This window comes from Ipomoea nil, unplaced genomic scaffold (genome assembly GCF_001879475.1).
Source record: "Ipomoea nil cultivar Tokyo-kokei standard unplaced genomic scaffold, Asagao_1.1 scaffold2806, whole genome shotgun sequence".
Taxonomy (NCBI): Eukaryota; Viridiplantae; Streptophyta; class Magnoliopsida; order Solanales; family Convolvulaceae; genus Ipomoea; species Ipomoea nil.
In genome coordinates, this window is record NW_017619234.1 from 3,502 (window position 1) to 24,285 (window position 20,784).

The 20,784-nt window shown below is 37.0% G+C and overlaps 1 protein-coding gene across 1 annotated transcript; it reads left to right on the forward strand.

The window, feature by feature from the left end:
- The first annotated feature begins 5,936 nt into the window (after window positions 1-5,936).
- On the forward strand, window positions 5,937-6,692 carry LOC109158367 (F-box/kelch-repeat protein At3g23880-like). The gene has a single exon (XM_019306283.1). It carries the CDS (start codon window positions 5,937-5,939, stop codon window positions 6,690-6,692), a length of 756 nt encoding a protein of 251 aa, XP_019161828.1.
- The last annotated feature ends 14,092 nt before the right edge of the window (window positions 6,693-20,784 follow it).

Genomic DNA, 20,784 nt, shown 5'->3' on the forward strand with positions numbered 1-20,784 from the left:
TTCGAAATGTCGTTAAAAACTATAATATTTTGACGCTTATCACGTTACAAAGCAAGATTGGTGGCCAAAGGTTATACGCAACAACTCGGGGTTGACTACATTGAAACATTCTCTCCGGTGGCTCGTATAACCACCATCCGAATGTTCCTAGCTATAGCCACCTCTAATGCTTGGCACATTCATCAGTTAGACATAAATAACGCATTTTTGCACGATGATTTGCAAGAGGAGGTCTATACGGTTTTGCCTCCAGGTTTTCAGGGCACCAAGCCAAATCAAGTGTGTAGATTATTGCGCTCGTTATACGGACTCAAACAAGCCAGCCGACAATGGAATGCAAAACTGATGGCACCCGCTAATACATATTGGATTGCTCAGTCTAAGTCAGACCCCTCGCTATTCACTAAAGGTTGCGACGCACTGTTCATAGCTCTATTAGTATACGTGGATGACATTCTAGTAACAAGTGGAGACATTAATGTCATTTAAGAACTTAAAGTTTTCCTTGATACAGCTTTCAAGATCAAAGATCTCATAACCTTGGGGTATTTTCTGGGAATCGAGGCTAGAATGTGTGACTCCTGGTTCAATCTCTGTCAGCGGAAGTATACTCTGGATATCTTGAATGAAGTTGGCTTCCATGACCACAAGCCTGCTAAAACTCCCATGGTCCTAGGCCATCGCTTAACACATGATGATGGAAATATTCTTGATGATGTTAGCTTGTTACAGAAGGTTGGTAGGCTGATTACTCTACCTCATAGCAACACGGCCAGATATAAGCTTTCCTGTCCAAAAGTTAAGTCAATTCATTGACAGCCCTACTGACAAACATTTGATGGTGGCTCACCGTGTCCTCTGCTATATCAAAGGTGCTCCAGGCCAAGGGCTATTCTATCCAACCAACAGTATCCGGCAGCTTAACGCCTTCTCAGATTCCGATTGGGTGTTCTTTGGCTCTACTCTATGTCTTGGAAATTAAAAAAAAAAAAACAAAAACAAGCTACTGTATCCAGTGGCTCGACTCCATATTGATAGACTTGCATGTTCAGACAGATAGAGCAGCCACATTATTTTGCGACAACAAGTCCGCGATTGCCATCGCCGAGAACCACATTTTCCACGAACGAACGAAGCACATAGAAATCGTTTGCCATGTGGTTCGTGAGAAAGTCACTCAAGGGCTCGTTAAGTTACTATCTGTTTCATCATCCAACCAGGCAACTGACGGGTTTACAAAATTCCTTCCAGTTTCTCCTTATCAATTGTTAGTCTCAAAGCTTCAAGACCTACACGCTCCAGCTTACCGGGGTTGTTAGAGGACTGATAAGGGACGAGGGTAACCATCTTCCTGCATGTAAGCTCTTTCTTTTGTCCAACAAACAATGAAGATATTTTTCACAACTCTCTGTAGCTTGTTCCTCATAGGTTCTTATTGGGTACCAACTTCTCCTCCAATACCTTCTACCATTGGAACATCAAGAACATTCCCATTAAGTTCTGGTATATAGGGTGTTTCTCTAATTTAGCCCTTTTTATTGGTTCAGTACCCTATACAACTTTATCCACAACCTTGGGAAACTTAGGTTCTTCTACACCTCTCTTAGTTCCTTCAGTTAGTCAATCACCAGGTTGATAGAGTCATTGGCAAATTTGCTCTCATCGAAAATGTTATTGGATGAGATTTGAACATTTTCTTCTGGTTGTTCTTCTCCTTTGCCTCCGAAATTTCAACAGTGGCTCCAACTTCTTATGATTTCTCCACTCCTTCGGAACAACTGTTGGAACAACTATTCCTTTCGGACCAACTTCTTCTGATCTCTCTATTCAATTCCTTCCAGAGTAACTTCAGCTTGTGACCCTTCAACCATTGACATGGAAGACTGTCCAGGCACCACAGTTAGGCTTGACTCATGTTGAGCTCTGGAGAGATGGTTGGTAGCTTCTAGATTTCACTGATCATAATTATCTCCGTCATCGTCATGGATAGAAGGCCCTTATTCTTTAGCTGTTTTCTTCTTGTTCAACATAGAAACTTTTTGGATCAAGAATTCTTCTAAGGGACTAAAGTTATAAATTTTAGAGTGCATTTCATCTCTAATTATGTTGTAGACTGCCTCTTCCATTGTACGCATACTGATAAAACATATTCTTTATTATATTTACGCATACCATTCTTTATATTTTGTGCATAATATAAAGTTCCCGAATCATGTGTGTATTGAGACTTATTTGTTTGCTTTATTGTCTTAGGCACATTTATTCACAAAAATTAAAGAGGAAAGTATTTTGGGGCATTTCCGGTCAATTTTGGAGTTAAAGAACCCGTTCAAGAAGGAATGGAGCAACAAACGAAGAACGAGGAGCACACTAGGAGAATTAGCATGGCCACCAGGTCAAGGCCGTTATTGAAAGATTTCACACAACCATGCTTTAGGTCATGCCAAATGGAGGCAATGTGCACTTCATTATAGGCCGAATTAGGCACGACCATGGCCTTGGTTGTGCCACTATGGGTAATCTGAACAGTATTTAAACATGTTCTATGTTGTATTTTGGGGAGGCAAACGCTAGATAGTTTCAATCGGGTTCCCTTTTGTTCCTTTCATCTTTTAAGTTTAGACTAGCTTAGATTACATTTAATCAACACATTTTTCAATCTTTTAATCTCGGATCGAAGTCGAATTCAACCTCAACATTGCATCTACATAGAGAAGCTTTTCCATACTCTTTCTTTTATTTCCTCTACAATAATTTTCTTAATATTCATTTGTGCTTTTTACTTGTTCTTCTTTTTGAAGTGTGAGTAGTTCGGTATGGAGTTTGGATTAGCGATTAATCCCTTTCCTAAGTGCTGGTTATGTAGATTTTGCATAAGGGGGAAAAGTGGGACCCAAGAATGCCTTTGAGTTTAAGAGTTTGGGATTGAGGCGTCATAAAGTGGGGCAATCTCTTGCTCTAATTCTAAGTCGAAAGATCTTTAATTCTAACGCGCATTTTGGATGACATCGTGAATTAGGTATTTCTCCCTATTTTTCTCAGGTTGTTCATGCTCTTAATTAGGATGTGGTTATCGTTAATCTGGTAGAATGTGGGGCATGAGATAAGGCTAGAGGTGTAGCCATGTCGCAAACCTTACACAGGGGTTATGTGCTTTGCGCGATGAGCCTACACTATGCTATTTGCCTTGCACACAAGCATGAGCATGCCAACATATAGTAGTGCCTATGTACTGCTTGGGGTAAACCACATGTGATCATACAAAGGTTTCATACATGGAGTCATGTGATGATGTGGTTCAAAATTTCATGGCACATCCCACGATCTAAAACATTTGATGAATTAGAGAACCAGTTCTTTAGAGATTATAAAAGACCGGTACAACTTATGTCTGGGTCATCATCATCTTCTATTTCTTTTAATTCAATGTCTTGTATATCCCTTTCAGTTTGGTACTTGTCCAAATATCAAAGACACACTTTCAAGACGCTGAATGGTAGTCACTATCTAACACCTTCCTCTAAAACCCCATGTTCTCATTATTACTACAAATTATATTTTCCAATTCTATGCTTTGCCTGGACAAAAAAATCATAAGTGATGTATCAAAAGTAATAGAATGCCTAATTGCTAACAAAAGATTCAACAAATTAAAGAAGAATAAAACACACATGAATCTAAAAGACTAACAACATGTTTGATTCGTTGAATATGTTTAGAATGGTATAGAATTTTTATGAGTACACTTATTCGATCATTTTTTAAGTTTATATATTCTTGAAAAATACTATTCACCAGAATATGCTATCCTTGAGAATAAATATCTTTTATTATATAGGGCATTTCAATAATTTGAATACTATAATTTCTATTTCTAAAACGAACCAAAACCTAAATACAATTCCTAAAATATATACATTTCAATAACCAAAAATGGAATTTAATTCATAGTCTATATCTCGCTTTTTGATTCCCTATTGAATATTATTCTTTTTCCTCAAAACTCAATTACGTAAACCAAATATACTTTAAGGGTTACTCTGTATAGAATTTTTTTTTTCAATTTCCATTTTCTACATTTCCATGTTGTACACTCCTTACCTTTTCTACATTAACAAACAAATAGACCAAATTCCCTGAAGGAAATTTTTTTAGGTTGGCCCACCCAATTTAATTCTGTCAAACCGTAACGCTTTCTTCGTCCGTTACCATATCTCCCAACTACCCTCTCCTCTCTCTCTCTCCCTCCCTCCCTCCTTCCCTCCCTCTTCCTCCCCGTCTACCCTCCGCTCTCTCTTTCGAAGCCGCACCGAAATCCTCTTTCTCTCAAGTTTGTCACCTCTCACTTTAATCTTCGCTCTCGCTGTCGATCTCTTTTGACTCTCATCTCTCGATTGGAACCCGATCTCTCCAATCGTCATCGAAACTCCTTAGATTGAGAAGGTAATCTCTAGTCTCATCCCCTTTACTAGCTATAAGACTTGAAATTTTTTTAGAAGCATAGATGTATGTTTCCTTTAATTTGAACCACAAAAAATTGTTTTCTTTGTAATGAAATTGAAATTGTGAAAACATTGACAAATTCATTTCGAAACATTTTTTATTGAATACATTTTCTATTTTTTTCTAAATTTTTTACTTAAAACACCGCATTAACAAACTTGTCTGCCATTAAAAGTGAGAAAGAGATTACGAAAAAAAAAAAAAAAACCTAACAAACTTCAAATAGGTTTTGTGCAATTTTGATATAATTTTTCTCTCTCTATCTCGATCTCTCTCTTCATCTCTCTCTATCTGTATGTATGTATGTATATATATATATATATATATATATATATACACACACACACGCACACACACACGCGCACACAGCTAAAAAAATATCATGTTTTCATTTTCATTATAAAGCTATTAAATGAGTTCAAATCTATTTATTTATTAATTTGTAAAATAGGAAACTAATTTGCACTATTTTTTTCCTCATAAAGAAATAAAAATGTAGTGACAATTGATAAAAGTATCAAGTAATATTGTAAGTATGTAAGTTGTTATATATGGAGTTGTGGTTAGGTAGATGGGATTGAGTTAGAAATAATAGTAAAACAAGTAAAAGAAATATGAATGCAATAGATGCATATGCAGTAATGGGTAAGTAGACAGTTGTGGAGCATTGATAGTTGGGGATGGATTAAATAGGTAGGTGATAGCTAGTAGGAATAAATAAATAGGTTATAGTGCGTAAAAAGAATGTGATTATATTATAGGAATATAGGAAATAGTGATGGTAGGGGTAGGTAGGTGGTGTTTGATGGTAGGTAGGTGGGTGAAGGTAACGCTATAAAAATAAGTGAAACTAATTCCTTGTTGTTAAACTAATTCCTTTTTGGAATATTTTTGTAATTTGTATGGCTTTTATTCATTTTGTATGTACTCACATTTAAATTTCTTGTGGATATAGTGAGAAATAGATCAGAGTTGGGTTAAAATATATAATTATATATATATTTTTTATTTTCAGATAACAAAAGGAATTTTTATCTAAGACACACAATCAGGATGTCACTCCCTACTCCAAAGCGCCATATGCAACAAGAAAATTTGAATCAAGATATAATCACAGAAATCCTTAAAAGGCTGCCTGTGAAATCTCTACTGCAATTTAGGTGTGTTTCAAAAGTTTGGCGTGCTTTAATATCATCTCCAGAATTTGTCAAATTGCACTTAAATTTTCATTCGAAAAAGGATATTAAGGTCATGACATATAGTAGTGTAAATCGGATTAGCTATATGTCCTTGTTTTCTATTACAGAAAACAAGCAATCATCATTTCGAAAGTTTATTACAATTGACCGCTCAGTCTTAATCCTAAAGATGGTTTTGAATTTTTGGGTTCTTGCAATGGGCTCTTTTGCTTTCGTGCTAAACCGTATCAAATAATGATTTGGAACCCTTCATTAAATGGAAACGTCAAGACAATCCCAGACGTATGGCAGTTCAGCTACATAAGCATATTTGGATTTGGATACGACATGCATAATGACGACTACAAGGTTGTTTATGCTTATTATGGTGACAATAATGGTGATGATGAATATGTGGTTTTGGTGTATAGTTTTAAGCTTGGGACATGGAAAAGATGTGATAGAGGGTTTAGTAGTGGGTTTGTTTATCCCAGAATTGCTGTGTTTGTGAGTGGTAGTCTCAACTGGTGCAACAACAACTTAGATGACAGTGACTGGAATTGGAATATAATTTCTTTTAATTTAACCACCGAAACAGCCAAAGCTATAGCGTTACCCAGCCATGAACATGGGGCTGCCATTTGTGTAGGTGAGTCAAGAGGATTGCTTTTTGCAGGTTTTCATCTCAAACGTCAAATGGAAGTTTGGGTGATGAATGAGTTTGGAGTTGAAGAATCATGGACTAAACTAGTCTGCATTTCAAACTTACCAGTTCATCATCCACTTCCCCGGGGTTCAGAGAACACGGCATACATGGCTCTGTGTAATGCTAAACTCGCAATTGTACATGTTTCGGAAAATGGTGATATTCTAATGATGGTTGGGCATCAGTTGAAGCTCCATAGACCAAACGCTAGAAGGGGTAAGAATTTTAATATCCCTATGATCTTGGTTATATGGTTACTAGTTATGTGGACACCCTTGTTTCACCATGACGGGTCTGTAAATTAATTGTTCATGTCATGTTGGAGGAAGAAAATTTTGCTTTTTGATGGGTTGATTTAGAGTTCATCAATGGCTTTATAATCGTGTTGAATTAAGTATAAAATAGTATTAATTTTTTATTGTATCATTTGTGTATGAGCTTTGTGAAGTATTTTCCTAGCCATGTTTGGTGAACTATAGATTTGTGTGAATGCAACACAGGTAAGATAGAAATGTTTCTAAGTTAAATTTCATTGCATTTTAGTGTAAAGGGTTGTGACTTTGGGCTATAATATTAACTACCCATCCATTACGGACTTGGGTGTGAGGCGATACAGAGAGAGTGTGAAGGGGGGAGAGGGGGGGGGGGGTGGAATATATGTTGAGTATAGAGGGGTAGGTTGACCCATGGGGTTTACCAACTTACCGCTAAGGGGCGGGGGGCGGTCTCAAGGCCAGTGGTCCCTACCGGCCGAAAAAAAGGGTCTCTGAACTCCTCGAGCTACAATAGTGTGGCTAGTGGGCGTCGAGCGCTCTCCATCGTGTCAACGGCGCCCCGTGTTATCATGACTTCTAATATTGACACTGGGTTCGGTTACATAAAGTACATTTTTATTATACTAAAGATTCATTTTTTAAAGATACATTATTTGGTATATACTATCAAATAATAAACGTTTAGTACACAAATAATGTACATTCAACATATTAGAAATACACATTTATTCATGGTCAATTAATTTGCCTTTATTCCTAGCTCCTTATTTGGGCTCCTTTATTTATTATTTATCTATTCCTTGAATTATAATCTCGAGTCGTATATAATCTTTTGAACTTAAGGCTCCAATTAGTAACAATAATATTATTATAATTTTCCTATCCCTTTTTGTAAAGTGGTTTCATGATGTAAAGTGGTTTCATAAATCCATCACAAATTCACAATGTAATTCCATTATAATCACATTAATTGCATTTAGGCAGATTTCCATTCTAATTTCCGTAAATGCATATCGGGAGCTTCGTATATATTATCCTCCTTTATTTAATTTCCTTATGGATTTTATGAATTAACTTCCTTATATGATTTAATTCATCTTGATAGAACAAAATGAATGACCCATGATATGGATGAATCAATAAATTTGCATAAATTAATGGGTAAAATAGTAAAAGATCAAGAGATAATTGTAATAATAATATTGAGTGGATTAATAAAATAACGTTACAAGAGTTTTGTAAGAATAGAACATGATTTATCTAAGTTATGACATGAGCTATTTATACAAGAAAAGTATAGCAAACTTAGCTAAACTCAGGGTAGGGGTGACCACGGCGATTCGAGCCGTAATCATCACTGTAATAACCGGAACCGTTCGTATGGTTCCGATTCCTAACTGGAACCAATAAGGTTCCGATTAAGTTTTGTGAAATAAAGGAACCGGAACCAGACGGTTCCGGTTCCAAACCGAAAAAAAAAAAGAAATAATTTAAAATGATGGCAGCAGGGCATAGGCTTGCAGCATACTACCTCACTGCCACATTGGGCAGTGGGCAGTGGGCAGTGGCGCAAAGGCCAAAGAGGCAATGGTCTCACTTTTTCACTTTCTTTTTTTTTTTTTTTTTTTTTTTTAAATTCGGTTAGAACGACGGTTCCAATCAGAACCGTTGGTTCATAAACCGGAACCGTACTATAAGGTTCCATTTCCGTTTGGTCATTTGCGGAACCGGAACAGGAACGATCACCCCTAACTCAGGGCCGTTACAAATGATCGAAGAATGTCCATAGACGACAAGCTTAAGCAATTAATGTCTGGACCATTCTTTCGCCTTCTTTGGGCTCGGGTCACTTTCTTCGTCTAGGTTGCCTTCTTGGATCCTGGGGTTCTCATTCTTGGATCATTTGTAATATCTCTATAACATCTCTCTCTCTCTCTTTATATATATATATATATATATATATATATATATATATATATATATATATATATATATATATATATATATATATATGTATGTATAACATCATTTCATATATTTTTCCTTAAGTGTATTTAGGCAGTTTTTATACGCGTACAATTTGTGTTAAGCTGAGTTAATCGCGTTCAAAGTCATTGATGAACTCTGTGTTCAAATAGTAAACAATTAGGGTGCGTTTCGAAACCAGAAAATGACTTCTCGAAAATATTTTTTGATTTTCAATGTTTGGCAAGAGAGGGGGAAAATGAGGTCAATGACATGGTGGGAGATGCTCAATCATTGATGAGCCTCAATCCTCTTGATGATGACTATGTGTGACTATGAATGAAATTGGTGGTGATGTGACTTGAGCTTTGCTCATGAGTTCGGCGGTATGTGACTATTATATTTATTATTTAATGGTACCTCGTATACTGAGAGTTCGGCGGTATTGTTTGGCGACAGTTTGGCACAAAACATTGATCCATCGGTTCAAAAACCAATAATTGTTATTACTATAATAATTCTAATAATTAGTACGTAACAGTAATAACGGAATTATCAATTTTCTTAATTGTAACCGAACAACATTTAATTATAATAATGATAATCATCATTATTATTAAATATTACATAATATCATCATTATTACCATAAAAGTTTTGGACAAGCAAATTCAAATGAATTTCAAAATATGATTGTTAAAATCATAATCTAAATTATTATGACAATAATAAAATAATATTCAATTGTCATAACCATATGCTTTTCGGAACTGTGATTCAAAATCACACTCCATATTAAAAATATTATCAAATCATGACAAATAGCAAAATTCCATAATTGCAATGAAGAGCCAGAATAATCACATAATATTATATTATAACCATTAAGTGATTTAAAATGGAAAAGCAATTGCTGAAACCGCAAGCCTTTAAAACATTTTTGGGGAAATTTTAATACTTAAAACTTAAGCCGTGTAACAAGTCCGCATAAAGGCATATTAAAAAAAAAAGGTTTAGACGAAACTTTTTATCACCATAATTAAAGAAATTAGCACAATCATGGTAATTTTCTAAAACATACTGCAAATACCAGGAAGCAATACAATCCTAACCAATTTGAAAAACTACACCCTTTAATTAAGGACAAGAAACACAAGGACGGGATTTCCGGAATAATGGCTCCAAAATAAACAATATAATGGTAATCAATTGAAGTACCAATTCTATGAGGAAGTGAGAAAAGCGTAATATTGAAGATCATTAATGGAGTAGTACACTGCTGAAAATTATGAAATTTTCGACCACATGAAAGTTATCTTAAATCAAGTCGAAAGCAAAAAGTGGTCGGAAATAGCAACAATGATTTTTCCGAAAACAAAAAGTGGTCGGAACAAGGCTTTCACTTGATTTAAGATCACTTTCAGGTGGTCGGAAATTCCATAATTTCCAGCAGTGGTAATAGCGCAACGTCTGTATCGCCTTCGTCCAGAGCTTCTCAACCCGTCTGCTGCTGGGAAAACGACGGCAAAAGACTAGTAGCTAACCAGACTTCATGCAGACGCCGGTGACAGCCACTCCAACGAAGACATATTGGCAACCCTCAATGAAGACGCTTATGGAAAACGAAATCGCAAACCCATCATCTCAGACAATGGCTCGGCGGCGCTGCATTACCGTAAGCGAACGACAAAATCACCACTCCAACGGTGCTACGGCCCAGGATGCCAATCGGGACGACCAACGACACCACCACCGACATTCGTCAAACGGAAATGGCTAGGGAAAGTTCGCAGCACCGAAGAGAACAAAAACAGTCCCACCACCTGCCATTAACACCTCTAGCACCCATCATAATGGGTGGCAGTGCTAACATGCTCTGCTGGCAGGAATATACGGTAACACCTCGACCAGGCAAAACCAATTAAAAATTCCCACAAGAGCCAAATCTTAATTGAAACAAAACCAATGGCCCTTCGACGTCGTCAGGTGGAGGACTCGGCTGACACAAAAATTCCAAGAAGTACTGAGGGCGGAAAGGTGGAGGACTCGGCTGAGGCTCCGACACCTTGTCTAGATACACGGCGGCTTCCCGTCATTAATCATCTGCAAGGGCCTCTCCAAGGCACTCGGAGACATGGCTACGCCAAAAAGAGGAGGAACCTCCATACCTCCTCCTCCTCCGGGCCCGGATCGTTCACACTGGTTCCACCTTGCCATCAGCCGATTCCACGGGGGCCAAGTCCAGCATATCTGGGACACACGATAGGATTAGAGCTTGAGTCGCCACCAGACGTCCACCGTTGGCCAGCCTTTTCTGCCTTAGCTCTTCCAGGCGCGCATGCTCCTTGTTGCGAATGGAGAAGCGACGATCGCCGACTCTGTAGCTCATGATCAAAGGTCTATGAACAGAAGTGGTATGAATCACTAGCATGAGATGCCTTTATATAGCCTCAGAAGGGCGAATATCTAGGCGGAAATCACGGAGATGATAGTAAAACTGCCATAATCAGGCCAGAACAGACGAGGCCAGAATCTTTGTCAGGAGGGAGTTCCGTCAAATCCTCTCGAAAGAGTGAAATTTGCACGCTGAACTGAAAAGGGCAGATTCACCCAGGATACGGGGAATATTTGCAGGCGTCAGACTGAAAAGGGCCTGACAATGTGGCCGACTCTAGGGCGAGTCGGCCGAAGAACCAGGATGGATATCCAAAGAATTAAAAATGAAGCCCTCCAAGAGGGAAACCTAATTTTATTATAAGAGACGAGAAATACACAAGATAAGGAGCTTATTACATCACGAATAAATAAAAAATGCTCCTATGCAGCCCCACTCGGCAATATGGAAACCAATCTCGACCAAAGCCATCACTCGCCGGGTGAAGAGGAGTCGCCCCAAAGAACGCCTCCCCGGGCAGCCTAGTGGGAGATGGACAGAAAGTATCCCAGAAGGTTGGCATGATTGGCAACACCACCGGCTCCTCGTCATCAGGATACATCTCCAGTATCGAGCGAAGTCGCGTCATTCATCAGGCCGTAGCCGGCCTGTCCAGGTCATCAAGCGGAATGGAAAAGGTCATACGAAAGGTCAACTGTTCAGGGACGGCCACCTCCACAAAAGATCCATCCTGAGCAGTCACCCTGGCAGTACCGGAGGCGGCGGACTGAGTGAAGTCGGAGCATTCTCCGTACGAATCGAGGTCGGTGGCTGTTGAATGGAGGAAGTAGCACCGGAGGGGACCTCTGAGAAGACGGGCAAGGAGCCTTCTTCTTATTCTCCCTCTCAGGTCGAGTCCGCTTGGAAGGCAGAGGGCGTCGAGGAGACCCAAAGTCGATCCACTTTCCCTTCAGAGGCAAGCGACCATGGTTGACCAAGTGAGAAGGGACGTAGAAGATAAGAGGCTATTTAAAGGACCCATGCGGAGCAGGGACAATCCAAACGGCTCCGCTGAATTCGGGAAGATAGCAGAGGATCCGGACGTTATGAGGTCTCTTTAAAGACGGGATCCGATGAAGGAGAAGATGGACAGTTACTACTTTCCCAAACCCGGATTACTGGCCTGGGTATGAAAAGTGAGGGATTAGTTGATGGGGTGAGGACCCCGGCCCAAGAAGAAGGCCCAAGAGAGAAGGGGCCCAAGACAGCAGATGATGGTTAGTAAAAGAAGAAGCCCGATGGTGGCCTGGGCCGAGTCCAGGAGTCGGCCCAGGCCCAAGTACGAAAGGAAACTCGGCCAGGAGCCAGTAAGAGGCATTCAAGTCGGTCTAAGAGCCGTTGAGGGAGCACTCAATGCGGCATTCAAGAGGACTCGATCAAACGGGCCGTTAGAGGGCCAAAGAGTCGTTGGCCGACTCAGTAACAGCGACCGAACGGTCTTATAGTGTAATTAGCCTTGAAGGCGATGTTTAATGTGCTTCAATTCGTCTGGAGAGGAACCTACTATATAAAGGCCCCTCACACTTGTAAGAGGGGCGAGTCCATGCCCAGAGAATAAACCAACACAAACTTCCTAGATACTCGATTATCCATCTTTGCGATCAATTTTTGAGAAAGTTGAATCCACCAATCAAAGGTTGTGTTGGACCTCCTTGGCCCGAAAACCCAAAAACCAACAGTAAGAAATCTTTGAATGGTAGAAAAATAAAGATAATATAACTAATAAAATTATATTTCTTTTAAATTTTTCTATAATGAATATTTTTTTAAAAATAAGTCATTATAGACATCTAATTCTAAATTAATTAAATGCATATGTATTATTTTTTGTTGTAGCTACTATTTTATTTAATTTAATAAGAGTAATAAATGTCGTACATACCTTTCATCAACAATAATGAAATCAATGATTATTTTTTTTAAATTTTTCCTTGTTTGAGACAATTTGTTTTGAGAGTTTGTCAATGACAATTGCTACAATTGTTGTCAATAGGGGATGATAATAAATAATTCAAAATATATGGTTACAATAGATATTGTTATAATGATATAGTAAAAGTTAACTTACAAATTTCTTTAGAGGTTTTCATGCATTGATAAAATTTTAATGTGTAAACTTGTTCAATTGGAGCTAGTAGGATGCATGTTAACATTGTCAATTATTTGGAAAATGATCCTACCGTTTTAGAGTCTATGTGTAATTGTATTTATGATCAACAACTTTGTAGTTAGGCACCCAGGGATGAGAAATGATGTAAGAACAATTTTGTCCAATAAAAAATAATAGTATAATATTTATAAAGTAATGTACAATTGTACCATTATAAAAAAAAATACAAAAATAGTAATACCATAATGACCTAAATCATTCCAATAATGCAAAAGCATAATTGAAATATTTAAGTTTGGTTCTAAATAATAATAATAATAATAATAATAATATATATAATAATAAAAAAAAAAAAAAAAAACACAACTTAACCTAATTGTTGATGGGGCTACAAGAGTTTGAAAAAAGGAAAGGAGAAATAGTGGAAAAAACAAAGGTGTTATATATGGAGAAATTGAAAGAGATATCAAAAAAGGGTGGGAAGGAAAAGGAGGAACCTGGGGAGCTAGTAAGGGTGGTGAAGCTGAGCTGGTTCATAATGATGAAGAAGAGGGGTATGAACTAGATGATGATAGTGTAGAAGAGTATGATGAGGAAGGGGAAAGTGAGGGGGAGGGATATCTTGAAGATTGTCAGGTGTGGATGAGTGAGGTAATAGAGAAGGTTAGTTATGATTGGATGGATGGGGTGTTGAAGGTCATAAAGTCCTATATGGATGTGGTATATGATAAAGAGGAAAAAAGACATGTGGAGGATGAGGATGCCATGGCTATAAAGGCTTGCATTATTCTTATTGAACTGGCTAAGTCTGAGCTAGAAGAGGACTGCTTTGATCCATCAACTAAGTTGGGCTGTCAATTAAGGGCAAATCTGGAATTGATTGGAGGGAAGATTTGTAGATGGACCTGGAGAAGACATGGCCCAGGCTATCCTCATGAAAACTGAAATCTTTAGACAGCAGCAACCTATTGGGGGAATGGCTGCTGCTGTGAACTAACCCCCCTGTGGGGAACCTGGAGTTTTGATGAGATGATTTGCAGAAGGAAGATGTAGATACAAGGCTCTCTGAGGATTGATGAAGCTGAAAGGGGGCCTGCAGGTATGATCTGCAGATTGCCAATGGTGATTAGAAGTGCTGGAATTTGGAATTGAGTGGATTTGGAAAGGCTGAGTTCATATGCCATTTAATGGATTCTGATCTACAAAATATGAATGGAGTTGTTAAGATATGCTCCATTTGCCAAAGCTTCCATGGGATTGATCTATCATGGGAAATGATGTCTTGTGTGTGCCTTATATAGAGTGGTATTGTTTTTTTTTTTTTTTTTTTTTCACAATAGATTTTAGCTCATGATGCTCAATGAATGAGCAGCTTAAGAAGGCAGGAATCTGGGTCTGTGGGAGGTATAAGGTTGGTCCATCATACTTGGTGGACCAAGGATTTTTAAGGAATGTTATGAAGATTGGGCTAATTTAATTAATTAGCCCAAGGAATTCTGATGGCGTGGGCAACTTGTGGATATGGGCTAAGCCACCTGGCTTATTATGCCGTGGGTCGGTTGGGAGTAGGCCATTATGGCCGGTTATGGTGGAAGGCCTTATGGCCAGTTCCGAAGGCCTTGATGATACTTAGGCCATTTTGGCTGTGTTTTGATTTAGGCTTAGGATTTGTTTTATAATTTTGTGTTAGGGTGGTCACTTTTGGGCCACCCTTGTACATATCATACTCTTGTGAGCCATGGCTCACTTTTGGGCCATGGCGTCTTTATGTATTTGTTTTTGAGATATGAAATAAATGCACAGTTTGAAAAAAAAAAAAAAGAAAAAAAAACCTAATTTTTTTTTTTTAAAAATCATGAAATCAAATGATTTTTAAAGTTCATGATTTGCAATCTTGATGCTCAACTTTGAATGCTATGTATTTAGTCGGGCTAATTATTTTACCAAAATTTATGTATATTTTATATTATATATTTTAACATATTCATAATATATGTTTAACAATTATGCCAACTCTCATTGGGATGGGGTTCGAACCTAAGACCTTTTCTTATATAAATTAATGTGTATATATGTTAAGAATAATAAATAGTTAACGAATGCTTTCAAAAAAAAAAAAAATTGGAATATTCCGTTACAAAAGTTTATACTAACGGAATTTAGGGTTATTTAAGCGAAGAAAATAATATAATAGAGGGTAAATAAGGAAAATCATTAAAAAAATACTAAAATCAAAATAAAATGAACCATTCATTTTAAGAAACAACTGCTACCGACATTTTTTTGTTCCAGTTTGGACAAAATGTGGCAAAATTAATAAAAGCGGGCAAAATCTGTCAAAATTAATAAAAGCGTGCAAAAATGTGTCGAATGCGCAATAAATGTAGGACCAAAAGTGGATTTAACTCTACATTTTACATTCACTGAGGTGCACTATATGAAACTGCTACTTGCACTTGTAATAAATTTTACTTGCACTTCGATGTTAAATTATTTACGAAAATACCACCGTGTTTTTTTTTTTTAAAAAAAAAAAGTGTTTCTCATCCGTTAGATCTGAACACATGAACGGATGACATGCATTCTCATTCCTCTCATGAGTGGGCACTTAATTCGCACCTAAACGCAATCCTCATCAATTTTAGTCTGAGTATTAGCAAAATGATAATTTTGATCCACATGTTTAATTCCTACCAAAAGTGTACTCATCCCACAACTATTGTTTTACTACCAAATTAATCACTCCGGTCACCGGAAAAATTAAAACACGTCGATTCTTTAAAAAATAATTCAAAGTATTTACTAAATTGCCATTAAAATTAATAGCTTGATCCAATGCATTTCGCCATTTTAATTTGTAAAGAAAAAAAAAATAACAAATAATTATACAGAAAACAATTTTAGAATTCAGCCTAAAGATTTCAACAGTGGCAACACTTCTTCTAGTAGCTTTTAGTTGGTCCTGACACTCTTTCTGGAGGCTCTATCTTCACCACTCTTGCCTCTCTTTCATTTCTGTTCACCATGCCCTCTCTTTCATATTAGCAGAAAAGTTAATATGATAATCAAGATTGCCTAATAGCTTAACAAATGATGAACTATATATACATTCAATTGAAGTTTAAAGAATGAAATACACTATTTGCAATTAACAGGACAATCTAATGTCCCAGTTTAAGAACATAAAGCTCACAACATTTTAAATCATTATTTTATGTAATTAATACCCTCTGCCTTGTTTTTCCATACACAAACTTAAAAAAATAAAACCTAACTTCACAGAATATTACCAAAAAAAAAAAAAAAACATCAAAATTATTAATTTCCAAACCAAGCACCAAAATTGAATATCTTATTCTCACACCCTGAGATCCCAGAAAGGATTTATTCTAAATTTTTCGTGTTTTTTTGTTATTCTAATATCAAAAGATGTGTTTTTTTTTTTTTTTTTTTTTTTTTTTTGCAAAAACCAAACAGGGTATCAAAATTTAAGATCCAAGAATCGGATATTTACGATAATTGAATCGCGACAATCAAAACTCTGACCATACTACTCTTTCACGCCATTTTCCCTACAAATAATATCCCAATACTTTGTCTTCCTCCCTACTACACCATACTACTCTTTCACGCCATTTTCCCCTCAAAGTACAAGAAAATCTCCTTCATCTTCTACAAAGAAAACTCTACCAAGATTACTCTTTTATGCATCTTTCCACCAAAATAAAGTAAGATCATCTTTCACCTTGCATTTTCCCTTCACATTTCATAGTCTTTAATGCATGTTCTTATTCTTCCTACATTGGAGTTTTGGGATTCCTAGAGGTTCAAGACGGAGATAAGTTGTTAGGTTGATGCTGGGTGTTTGAGGATTGGTTTGCTAGCTTAAAAGGTAAACCCATATCCATCAAAACCTATTTCCAATTTATATAAATGGTCTTGATGTTCTTGGAATTCCTCGGGTATATTCTTGATGTTATATCTTGATATGAGCATTGTTTTGAGTGTTCTTGGTGTTAATCTTGAGCTATGATGTCTATCTTTGATGTCCTATGATTTGTTGGCATTCTAGTGTTGTTGGAATAGTCTTTTTGATGTGTTTTAGCGCTTGTTGTGATGAAATAGCATTGTTGTTGTGTAGTCTGCTTCGTACTGTTTCTGTTGTAAATTTGGCCTTGCGAGCATGTTTCGCGAACATGAGATGCCCGTGAGCGACACTCGGAAGGTGTCTTGTAGGGGTGTGCGACGGAAATTCTTTGCCGTTGCACACACCCCCCTCGTGTGTGTGGTAGAGTGTGGCGGGCTTCCTTTTCCCGTGACATCTGACCGTAAGGTCTTAATTGTTAATTTCCAGAATGCATTCCTTTGATTCCCCGTGCATTGTTGATCTGTCTTTGGTGCATTTTTGAGTTATTTGAGTACATTGTACATTCTTTTGCTTTAGTTTATGGATCATTATTCTATCTTGAATCCTAGTCCCTTGATATCCATATGGCTTGTGTGCTACATGTGGTTATGTATATATACACTTCTTTGATTATATTGTATTATTGGGCTTCGAGAATTAGATTGGTGGAATTGTAGAGCTTATGCTCCATTTGGATTGGTGGAAGAAGCTTATGCTTCATTTGGATTGGTTTTAGAAGCTTAGGCTTCACTTGGATGGATAAGGTTGGACTGATGTACAGGTTGGACTTTTGGTGTACAAGTTGAATCGGAGTTCGGTTGGATATTGATTTGATATTAATATTGATATTGAGCATTTGGCTATTGTTATATAGATTCCTTTGGCTATATATATATATATATATATATACCACAGTAACTTGTTGATGTGTTCACTCTTGAAATTGTATCCTGTTTATGCTTTGGTGTTGATATCTTGAATCTAAGTTGAGTTGAGTTGATTCCCCATTGACTTTCTTGAATTGGAGTCATTTGAGTATTCTATTGATTGGGTCTAGAGCCCCTAGAATTGAACTTTGTTGATTATCTATCTTTTGAAATCCTTCAGCTGAGTTCGTTGGTATGATATATATATATATATATATATATATATATATATATATATATATATATATATATATATACCATTGCAAAACATATTTTGAGTATAAAAGTATACTTATGTATCTCTACGTGTTAGAGTGGTTTTACTTAGCGTTATTCGCTAATTCTTCTAAAACAATTTCAGGTTGGCTTAGAGATGCTTCTCAAGAGCGCTGTCTAGAATGGGTGATTTAGTTGATTCTAAGAGAACCTAGATTGTTCTGTTGTTGGTTCGTTTGTACCTTGTAAACGGTTTGTAGTTAGAACCTTTGTAAGCCTGTGCGTTTGGGTTTATAAGAGTAACCCTAAGTGTGGCATAACACCCCAGCCATTGACTTTAAAGTTTTGAATTCGCTTTTGCATTTTCTTTGAGTTCTCTCTCTCTGTCTCTCTCTCTCTCTCTCTCTCTCTCTCTCTATATATATATATATATATATATATATATATATATATATATATATATATATATATATATATATATATATATATAGGGTCAGGTTCCTGTGAGGTCAGGTCTTCCGTGCGGTCAGTGCGGCATACACCATTAGATATGCATAAATGCACCGCACAGTGTTTCTAAATACACCATTATATGTGGTGTACTTTTTTTTGTGGTGTATTTTTTGACATTTCATTCTGGTGTATTTTCGAACACTGTATGGTGTATTTATGCATACCTAATGGTGTATGCCGCACTGACCGCACGGGAAGACCTGACCTCACAGGAACCAAAATATATATATATATATATATATATATATATATATATATATATATATATATATATATATATATATATATATATATATATATATATATAATTATATGCTCAAATTAACCAGCACTCACCATGCAACGTGTTCCTTGTCCACATATTGCTCCATGTACTTCTCTTTTTTGGTTCCACACATTTATTTCTCGCTTCTTGAGTATAAATAGCAGTATTGCTTTGTAGTTTTTTACATCAATTAATTGAATTCAATTTATTTCCTCTTAATTGTCTTCTCACGTACACACATAGTATACATATATATATATATATATATATATATATATATATATATTCTCTTTTGTATGCTCATTTGAGATTATTAATATATATATATATATATATATTCATTTGTTATTTTAGAATTTCTTCATTTTATATTTTCCTATTCCTATTATTTAACTTCTATAATTCTCATTTTCGATTCTTCGCTTCCGCATTATTCCGCTATATTCCTAACAAGTGTATCAGAGCGGTTTAATTGAGAGTTATTTTCAAAGATGTCGACTGTTACCAAGTTCGATATCGAGAAGTTCGACGGAAAATTAGCTTTTCTATCTGGAAGGTTCAGATGGAAGCCGTTCTAACCCAGAACGGTTTGAAGAAAGCACTAGCTGGGAAGAAGAAGAAACCTGTCTAAAAGAGGTTCTACGTGAGGTATTAAGTGAGACGACTGCGTCAGATTTATGGTCCAAGCTGGATACGCTTTACATGGCCAAAACTCTGGCGAACACGCTACGCCTGAAGGAGCGTTTGTACACAATCCGTATGACGGAAGGTACTTCTATTAAATCTCACTTAGATGAATTCAATTCTATTTTATTGGACTTGGAAAATATTGATGTCATAATTGAAGATGAGGATCGTGCTGTTTTATTGTTTGTCTCTCTCCCCGAATTCATACAAGCATTTCAAAGAAATTATGCTGTATGGTAATAGTAGTGATACCTTACGTTCGACAATGTTAAGTCTGAGGACAAAGGTGAAGGCTTGACTGTAAGGGGTCGTTCACTTGAATCAGGGAGTAGCAATAAAAATTCTAGATCCAAGTCCAAAGGACATAAGTCCAACAAATCCTGTAAGTACTGCAAGAAGCATGGTCCTGATGTGACTGAATGTTTCAAGTTGAAAAACAAGCAAGAGAGAGAAAAGAAGTCCGCTGAAGCTAGTGTTGTTGAAAGTGATTCAGAAGGCGATGTTTTGTTATCTGTTAGCTCCGGTTGCAAACGGAGCGAAACCGAGTGGATTCTGGACTCTGGTTGTACATTCCACATGTGTCCTCACAAAGACTGGTTCGTCTCTCTGGAACCGGTTGATGGTGGTGTTGTCTTGCTGGGTAATGACACCCAATGCAAGGTTAGTGGAATTGGAAGTGTTCAGATTAAAACTCATGATAATGTTATCAGGACTCTTATCAATGTTCGGTATATTCCTGATTTGAAACGCAATCTGATATCCTTGGGCACCTTGGAATCTTTGGGGTGCAAGTACATAGCTGAAGGTGGAGTTTCTGAAGGTCATAAAAGGCTCTCTTATTCTCTTGAAAGCTTCTCGTTCCGGAAGCTTGTACATCTTGCAAGGCAGTACTGTGACAGGTTCAGTAGCGGTATCCTCATCGATGTCTGATGCGGATCTCACTCAACTATGGCATATGCGTCTGGGGCATATGAGTGAGAAAGGCATGCATCTCCTGAGCAAGAAAGGTCTCCTTGGTGGTTCAGGTACGGGTAAATTACAATTTGTGGCATTGTATTTTTGGGAGACAAAAGAGGGTTAGTTTCTCTACTGCTACACAC

What these genes read in the sequence shown, in the direction of transcription:
- LOC109158367 (XM_019306283.1), top strand. Translation starts at nt 5,937, where the DNA reads ATGATTTGGAACCCTTCATTAAATGGAAACGTCAAGACAATCCCAGAC.